The sequence below is a fragment of the Arachis duranensis genome, chromosome 5, assembly GCF_000817695.3.
Source record: "Arachis duranensis cultivar V14167 chromosome 5, aradu.V14167.gnm2.J7QH, whole genome shotgun sequence".
In the NCBI taxonomy this organism is placed as follows: Eukaryota; Viridiplantae; Streptophyta; class Magnoliopsida; order Fabales; family Fabaceae; genus Arachis; species Arachis duranensis.
Window position 1 is genome coordinate 90,850,870 of NC_029776.3, and position 9,649 is coordinate 90,860,518.

General features: G+C 34.0%; 1 protein-coding gene across 1 annotated transcript; it reads right to left on the reverse strand.

Moving 5' to 3' along the window:
- Positions 1 to 4,407: 4,407 nt before the first annotated feature.
- On the reverse strand, positions 4,408 to 5,335 carry LOC107490442 (receptor-like serine/threonine-protein kinase SD1-7). The gene is made up of 3 exons (XM_021143062.2): positions 5,190 to 5,335; positions 4,933 to 5,073; positions 4,408 to 4,717 (listed from the first exon to the last, which is right to left on the reverse strand). Exons 1-3 carry the CDS (start codon positions 5,251 to 5,253, stop codon positions 4,431 to 4,433), a joined length of 492 nt encoding a protein of 163 aa, XP_020998721.2. The 5' UTR covers positions 5,254 to 5,335; the 3' UTR covers positions 4,408 to 4,430.
- Between the last annotated feature and the right edge of the window lie 4,314 nt (positions 5,336 to 9,649).

Below are 9,649 nucleotides of genomic sequence, written 5' to 3' on the forward strand. Positions count from 1 at the left end.
GTTGATGTACTTTTCAGCTCTTTCCTGCACATCACTTAAGGAGATGGGGTGTCTTTTGGATATGGACTGTGAGAAGGGACCTTCTCTAAGCCCATTGACTAACCCCATTATTACTGCCTCGGTGGGCAGGTCTTGAATCTCTAAACATGCTTTGTTGAACCTTTCCATATAAGCTCGTAGGGATTCTCCGACCTCCTGCTTTATTCCCAGGAGGCTCGGCGCATGTTTCACCTTGTCTTTCTGGATAGAGAACCTCATCAAAAACTTCCTCGAGAGGTCTTCAAAACTGGTGACCGACCTTAGAGGGAGGCTGTCGAACCACTTCATCGCTGCTTTCGATAGGGTGGTCGGGAAAGCTTTGCATCGCGTAGCGTCAAAAGCATCAGCTAGGTACATCCGACTTTTGAAATTGCTTAAGTGATGCTTCGGATCCGTGGTTCCGTCGTAGAGGTCCATATCGGGGCTTTTGAAGTTCCTTGGAACTTTTGCCCTCATTATGTCCTCACTAAAAGGATCCTCTCCTCCTAGGGGTGGTTCTTCTCGTTCGTCACGGGAGTTTCGACCTTTGAGGGAGGATTCTAACTGCAGGAGTTTTCTTTCTAACTCTTTTCGTCGTTCCATCTCCTCTTTTAGGTTCTTTTCAGTCTCCCTTTGTCGTTCCCGTTCCTGTTCTAACTGTTCCAGGCGACTTTAGTGGACGTGGACTAATCCCATGAGTTCAGTTGCATGGGATGGTCCATCTTTCTCTGATTCGCGCCCCTCTGAAGAATTCACCTTCGGATTTTTTATTCCGGAGGTACCTTCTCTGTGCTGATCGTTGGTTCCCTGGTGAAGGGTCAAGTCTGCATCATTGTTTCTGGTGTCAAGATTCTCTTGTTCAGAATCTGATTCCACATGACCCTCTTCGGGGGATCTGTCCGCCATCACTGGTTGATTTCTCGGGTCCCCGGCAACGGTGCCAATGTTACGGTGGGTAACCGGAGATTAATGGGTTGGATGGCGTTGGTTGGCCCAAACGTATGAAGGAGGAGGCTTTAGGTGGATCTGCAACTCGGGAACCTCCGTCCGACTTGTGTGTGTGAAAGAATGGGGGGTGGTACCTGCAAAGACACTCCAATGCCTAAGTCAGCAAGGGTGCGAGCAAGTCTAGAGAGTATTAGGACTTAGAGATACCTGAGGGGTGTCAGTGTATTTATAGTGGTGAACCAATAACCACCGTTGGAGTAATGCCACCTTTTTAGGGTGTTAACCGTCCCATTATCTTAGGGAGGTTAGGATATGACTCTTGGAAGTGGTTAGAGAGATTGTAGGGGGCAGTTACTCATTTGAATGAGTGTTTATCTGCCAGCTAACCCTCGTGCCCGACTTCTTTAGAGCAAGTCGTGGTGAGAACCGACTTCATAGGACGAAGGTTGGTATTGGGTGAGGCTCAATCCGTGGGATTAGGCCTTTTGTTTGGACCTGGGCCTTTACTGTTGGATCAGGGTATGAACAGATTTAATTTTTATAAGTAAAATTTTATTACTTTAGTAAATAAAATTTACAAAAAATTGTATGTATTATATAATAATTTTTATCAGGTCAACCTGATTTATTCCGGACCGCTTTCGAGTCAAATCGCAATAGATTTATTAACTTTTTATGGTCGAATTTGGGTCTAGTCAAACCTGACCTCACCCGATGCATGAAATATATTATTATTATTGTTGTTATTGGCCATAACTATGCCTACTACCAAAAGAGTAAGAAAAGTACCCAACAAAATAATTCATATAACCAACCCGTACTTCCTAGAAAAAAAATTTTTTATATCATTCATAACTTCACTGCACATCCGTTAGGCCCATTAACCCAAAATATTCAATCCCACTCTTCTATTAAGCATGTTTCATTATCAAGGTTATTAGTGTTACATCACACCCACCCATTTTAAAAGGCACTAACGCTAACAGCCTTCAACCTGAAAATATTGGACCATACCTGACAAGAGCCAAACATCTAATATTCATACATGTGGATGTCTCCCTCAAATCACACCATAGAATTGTCCTTAATCAAAATCAGAAGCGACTAACCATTGTAATTGACTAATTGATTATAATACAATATTCACAACTAGAAAATGGATTAATACAGACAGATTTACAGACGGATTTAGTCTTTATTACAAACGGATTTTTGGTTACCGACGAAATTACCGACGGATTTTGTCCCTCTATAAAAGCCCCTTTGGAAATTATTTACCGACGGATTTTTTTCCGTCGAAAAATTACAGACGGATTTTTACCAGTTACCGACGAATTTTCCCTCTGTAAATTTTCTATCCATTTCCCAAAGGCGACAAACTTTTCGACGGATTTTCCGTCTGTAATTACAGACGGATTTTTCGACGGATTTTCTGTCTGTAATTACAGATGGCTTTTCAGACAGATTTTCCATCTGTAATTACAGACAGATTTTTCGACGGATTTTTTGTCTGTAATTACAGACAGATTTTCCGACGAATTTTCCGTCTGTAATTTGAACCTTGGAAAATCATCTCACACTATGATTACAGACAGAAAACCCGTCTATAAATCCGTCGGTAAAGTAAAATAGAAATTTTTTTATTTTTCCATTGCAAAATGAATACTTTAGGTTTATTTTTTAAATTTCCTCCATCAAAGACACTGTAAATTGAAAAAAAAGAGACCAAAAATCATATAGATAAACATAATATTCATTACATGATACCTATAAAATTGGATGTTATTTTTCAACATCATTGGCCAATATCTCACTATCTCAATAAAAAGATACCCAAAAAAATAAACCATTGACAGAACTATAACTATTTACATTACTCATTGACACTACTAGTTCCTTCATTTTCAACAATTTAAACAAACAAGATTTTATATTGATCCTATTCCTTTTAGATTGCATGATGGTGACTTGCTCAGAGCCATTGACAAATACACCTCCTGGATCTCCTTGTGGTTGTGTGTGGCCACTTAGCTTCAAGTTAAACTCCACATCAGCATTGCAATATACAAGTTCTTCCATTTGGTTTTCAAGTTAGCTGAGGAAATTGCAGTCAGTCTTTTGTTGAGTCGCAACCAGGTTCGCATTGTTTAAATTGAAGGGCACAATATAGATTTACTTCAACAAGGACCTTTGCCTTCTTTGACTTTAGCTTGGACAAAATAGCTTCATCGACTAAGAAATTGCCTTCTCAATCATCTCTGCTCCAATGAATTCTGTGATTCCAACAGTAGCAGCCATGTTTGATGTTTCTTCTCTGCTTTGCTTGCTTGGTTTCTTCAATTTCATCTTTCTTAGAAGTTAGAACCCTGGTTTCATTCAAAACAGTAGAATTCATCTAATGTTCACATGGCATTTGCTAATGAGACTGTGATATTATAAGTCAGAAGAAGAATGAGGGAACTGGCCTAGAAAACATTTGCTTCTTAGAGTAAAAAAACTATATACTCACCAAATGCTTATGCCATGTCATTCCTAAGAGACCATCTCTGTCAGTGAATGCACGTTCAGCCATCATAAGTCTATCATTCACATCTCTCACTTTCATTTGGTACTCTTTCCATATTCTCCAACCTTTACTTGCTTCTATTTCCTGAACAAAAAGAAAAACAAAAGAAAAGAAAAGAAAACACTTTATTATATGATAGTTGTTATCTTAAGAACTTGTGTTTGTTTTAAGTTTAAACTTGGCCAAATGATACCTTTCTTTGGTCATTTATCTTGATTGCTGCTTTCTCAAGCTCCTTGATTGACTTCAATATAGGAGACAAATTCATGTCTTTATTTGAAATCTCATCTTCTAATTTCTTCACATTAAGTTGTGATTCAAACATTTTGGTTTCATGAATTAAGTATATGTAGCAAAAGTAATATAGAAAAAAAATAAATGTAAAAGAAGTTAACATAGCTTCAATAATGTAGAAACTATATTATAAAATATAATAGAGAAGGAGATATAGATACAAGAATTGAATATGTAACTCTACTGCAAGAATAATTGAATATGTAACTCTACTGCAAAATGAAACTTCAGATCTTCTTCTGAATATCTAATTTCTTAGTCAACAATTACTCTCATAATTATCCTAATTGCATATTATCACAATAATTGAAGCTTGTGGCCCACCGAGTTCCTCTTTTTATATTATATTATATATCTACAACCCATTTCTTTCTTTAATCTTTATTAAAAAGGAGGTTGAATAAGTCATTGTAATTATCAAAATCCTGACTAATGTTATGTAATACCATTTATTTTATTTGATTTTTCACGCATTGATTTGGCGTATTTGGACCTGCCTTTTCTATAGTTTATCCATAGCACTAACAAAAAGACAAAAGCAAATAAGAACGAATGCTTTATTTAGAATTAAATATTATCCTTGTCTTTATCTTTGGGACACTGCCTAATCTAACTTAAGCACCAGAAAGCAACTAACTAGGGAATCTTGTAAAGAAAAGAAAACAAAATTTATCAAGAATATTATGCATTCTAGACAGGGATGACAACAATTTTTTTCCCATTTAATTACCTTATAAACTGGTCCAAAACCACCTCTTCCTAATAAGTTGTCAGTTGAAAAATTATTTGCTGCAGAAGTAACCGTATCTATACCAAATAAGGGCAATTCTAGATCTTCCTCATCATGCTGACTATTTATTGCATCTGATTCTCTTTTCTCTTTTATCTTTCCTGCAAAGTATAGTAGCATGCAATGTATAAACAAACTCAGTGTTCTATGCTCCTATAAATTTTGCTCAATCTGAATTTTGGAACTGAAAAATAGATATATGAAGTATAACTACCAATATAACTCTGTTTCTGTTGTAGACTTTTGTTGAACTGCCTTGAAGGCCTTTGAAATTACTCAATAATTAAGAATCAAACAATGAGAATTACTTAACTACCTTTTTTACGAATCTCCCATCTATAAATGATGATGGCCAAGCATAAGATCAAAATTCCAAAAGACAGCACCCAGATTATAGCAGAGGTAATCTTTTGCTTCTTTTTCTTGAACTTGGGCAATCTTTTTTGTACAATTGCTTCTAAGAAATGTTAAGTTTAAAAAAAAAAAGAGGACAAAGTTAGAAATGATAGAAGATGAAATGTTTATACATGTAAAAGGAAAGAAAAGTTTCAACTGGGTGAGATAGTTTAGTACCTACATCTTTCCCTGCCATCTTTACATAAATATCTTCAGATGCAGTCATCAATTTCATATCCATCAGATTACCAAACCAATATCAATTACATAAATATTTCCAGCATGATCACGCTCAAGATGCTTCACAATGGGGGATTCATCACCCAAAACCTGTCATAATAAGATAAATTCACAAGAACGTTGCTTTGCCAACTTTGCTTCCGCAATCTCCATGATATACTTTGCAGCACTAAAACACTGAGATCCATAACAATTTGCAACAGTCAAAATCAATTTAGAATCTTCAGTTCAAACATTATAGGGCTAAGCAGATAAGGTGATGAATGATGATGATGGTAGTGGGATTGAGGACAACCAACTACCTCATTAGCTTTCTCCTCCGTAGCACAAAGCACAATAGCTCTGGGATGCTTTGAATCCAAACCAACCTCGCCATGTCACAGCAGCTACACAAGTAAACACATTCTTCAGGTCATATTTCCATTGATTCTTGTCGGTTAACAAATCCCATTGAAAACAAACATAGAAGGAACGAAATACTAGAGCTACAACCAAATTTCTCTTCAGGTTTCAGTATCATCAATCATCACAACAAAATAAATTGAAGATGACATCATACATAATTAAAGTTATTTCACTAAACAAAGTGATTCCAAAAGAATAGTGCTTAGAACCCTTGATCATGACAACTAACTCAGGATATTAATTCTCCATATCAATCATACATACGTGATACGTCTAACTTTGAGGGGTTATGCTAGGTAGCAGCGCAACAAATTGCCATGATGCACCAGGAGCATCTTTTGGATTTTCAGGTACTTTCTGTTATATAAAGATATTCAAGCAGCAATTATGAATAAAAACTCATTCAACCAAGTTGTAAACTATAAATGTTAATATCTTTTTTTTGTCAAACCTGTCTAGCAACTCCCAAAAATCGAAGCCCACGCTCAGCAAACTTAACAATAGTTGCATAGCCTTTCTCCTCACATCCTCTTTGCAATTGCAGAGGTTCAATATCTAAACAGGGAGAAAAGAATATTTTTAAGTCCACTGCACAAACATAATCAGCTGGTGCCAATAGCAGAATATTTTTACCTACTCAGGAGCACCTTTGCTAGATCTATGCCAATTTCCATCAGATTCAATGTAAGTTAGAGCAGTCCTCTTGTCTCCAGGATTGAAAGGGAAAAAATGGACCTCCCTAATTCCAGCTCTTGCCTGCAAAATTTACATTAAGATTTAGAAATTCTTACCTTTAAATTCAACATATATTTTTTTCCTTTTAGTTTCTTATATTGAAAAATCAATTTGGGAATATATTTACCTCCTTTGGATCAGCAAGCATACCAACAATTGCGGCATCTATAGCATCTTGATTCTCAGTTCTATATGGAAGACCAAGTTAACATGGACACTAGTCTTCAATCGCTGAGACACTGTGAATCAATAAAAACCTAATCCCCAAAAAATTCAACCAAAATGAAACTAGTCAATGCATTCAGAAACCTTGATTTCACAAACAAGTTTATAAGAACACAAAATAAAGAACTGTAATCGTTACAAGTTCTTATCATAGAATAGGAAATAGAATTAGAGTTAGGGATGGAACATAGGATAATATAATTAGAGTTAGCGATGGAATTTAATGAAAGAAAGCAGCGATGAAAGAGAAAGGATATTAGGGTTACCTGCACAGCTGAGGCAAGATCGAAGAGAGAAACGCAGCAACACACGGAGAAGAGCAAGCACTAGTGGCGAGATCGAAGAGAGAAACGCACATTAGGGTTCGAACGGGAGCGATGCGAGCAAGGCCGACGGAAGGGGTGCGACGGAGAAGAACCGGGAAGGGGTGCGACGGAAGGGAGCGATGCGAGCAAGGCCGATGGAAGTTGAGTGCAATGGAGGTTCGGTGAGACGGCGGTGCAAGGTTGATAGCGCCACCGATGAAGCATTCAGAGGGGATGAATGTGGAATCGTGAGAGTGTGGTGTGAAATGAAGAGGGATAACTGTGATCCTCAAATGTTTATTCATATTTCCGACCGAAAATTTTAAATTACAGACGGAAAATTCGTCTGTAATAATTTAATTAAACGCATCATCTTGTCTATTTAATTACAGATGGAATTTTCGTCTGTAATTATTTCTCACGAAAAAAATTAATTTTTTCGACGAAATTATCGACGGATTCTCTTTTCCGTCTATAATTTATACTAATTTATTTTTTTTGTTTTTCGACAAAACATCCCTCTAAAATTCTGTCTGTATTTTCGTGGGATAAAATCTGTCGAAAATATCCGTCTGTAATAACTAATTTTCTAGTAGTGGTTGGACCAATATTGACCAATGATTATTTTAAAATATCTTAAAAAGATCGTCAGGCTTAATAACTCTTGCTATCCTTTAAATGATTCACCACAAGTTTAAATGAAACATCAATCTTAAACATTATTAAATCCACAGTTTAAAATGGTCTTTTTATTCGAACAAGACAAGTTAATACATAAAAAAATTAGGCTACACAATATGAAATCAACGGAGAGCGTTGGTTTCTTATAGTTTTGTTTTATGGTTGTCTTTTTGTTTCAATATTCTCTATCGTTTTCAATTTGAACATCATCTTTTTTTTTATTATTTTTTATTTTCACTTAATATCTTCATATGCATAGTTTAAATTGATCATAGATTAAAATTAAGAAAGAAGTAACATAAATTCTAATAAAATTTAGAAAGAAAAATTTTCTTCTCATAATAATCGTTCTCTAATTTACTATTTTTTTAATTTGTATATTTCTTAATTTTCTTATATACGCACCTCCTATTTAATTTGAATTTCTTTCGTTTTAAATTCTTTATCATTGTTATTTTGATTTTTCTTGCACTCTTCCTATGTAAAGTTTAGATTGACGTTAGAAATAAAAATAAAAAAATGACAAAAATCCTAATAAAATTTAATAGTGTGTATTTTCTTCTCATCACTCCGATCCTTTAAAATATTTACTTTTCTTCAAAAATGTTATTTTGTTCTAATTATTGTTTCTCTTTTTTTGAATAGCTTGAATTTACAGTACAAAGAACCATCTCGTTGTGAGACACGTGTGGGATAAATTCTGAGAATAATGCTGTTGTAATCAGATGTCTGATATTTGTAGTAGCGTTTTAGAAGTGTTCATATGATGTAAAGAAAATTATGTTGTTAATCAATAATACCATATGAAATACGGACACTTCGCTGAGTTATCGTGTTCCTGTATCGGATATATTTCGAATACGATACTTATCGATACTCGTCTGACACTCGTGTCTGTTATGTCCAATTGTGTCTTAATAAAAAATAAAAATTTTTTTTGTGAACACGCTTGGACACACCTAAATACCATCACATGTCTGATGTCCAGTCTTATTCTTAACATATATTCTTAAAATAAATTTAGATATAGTATATATTATTATTTATTAAAACAAGGGTGTATTTTACATTTTTTTTGCCGCTGGACTTTACGGGGCCGATAGGTGTTTTATGTTATTTTGTGGCCTCTTGGTTAATAGAGTTGCATTGATTTTTTTATTTTGTCATGTTTTAATATTGTCGTTCCAATAATTCAATCCAACATGGTCCTAGTATCTCATTCTAAAATATTTAAAAAGCCAAGAGTAATTGGCCATTTCAATCCTAAATGATCTTGAGAACCAACCAATTTTGTTGAATGTTGCCACAGTTGGAAATTCGTTCTTTGTTTCTTCTTTGGCATTTTATTAGAAAAAATCTTCTTATATAATATAACATCCAACGAGAGCACCAAGGAAATTTTCATTTAATTATTTGCACTACTTTTTTTAAACCAATACCAGATCATAATAACAAATTAAATAGGTTATTCTTTTTTGTATTATCATAAAAAATGATTTACCGTAACATCAGTTTAAAACTCCACTAATACTGTTAAAAATAAAATGGCACATAATCATTTAATTGATTTTATCATTACATGATGCACGGTTTAATATTTTATATACTATAGCAATAATTGAATTTTTTTTTTTTTTACCTGAGACAATAACAAACAAAAGCACTAAAGTCAATAAAAACTATTAATTTTACTAGAAACATTGTTATAATAACAAATCAACTGGGTTTTAATTAAATCAATTATTTAAATAAAAGTTTATCTCTCTTGTGTCCTAAAAGCATATATTAAAATTACAAAATAAAAAAATTTAAACATTTAAAATTTATTATAAAAAATAAATAATTAAACAAAAATTAAACACTAAATAAAAAATACTATAAAATTAATTATATTTTGATAGTTGTACATCGAAAATATATTAAAATTAAAAAATAATATTAAAAATATATTACTAAAGACTCAAATGTCAGTAATGGAATTTAATTAATTGTTTTAAAAAAAATTAAAATTACATTATCCACAGTCTGGTCATCAATAATAATATA

What these genes read in the sequence shown, in the direction of transcription:
- LOC107490442 (XM_021143062.2), bottom strand. Translation starts at nt 5,253, where the DNA reads ATGGATATGAAATTGATGACTGCATCTGAAGATATTTATGTAAAGATG. An exon ending in GATGGCAGGGAAAGATGTAG is followed by an intron (nt 5,074 to 5,189) that starts GTACTAAACTAT and finishes AACATTTCTTAG; the next exon opens with AAGCAATTGTACAAAAAAGA. An exon ending in ATGGGAGATTCGTAAAAAAG is followed by an intron (nt 4,718 to 4,932) that starts GTAGTTAAGTAA and finishes TATACTTTGCAG; the next exon opens with GAAAGATAAAAGAGAAAAGA.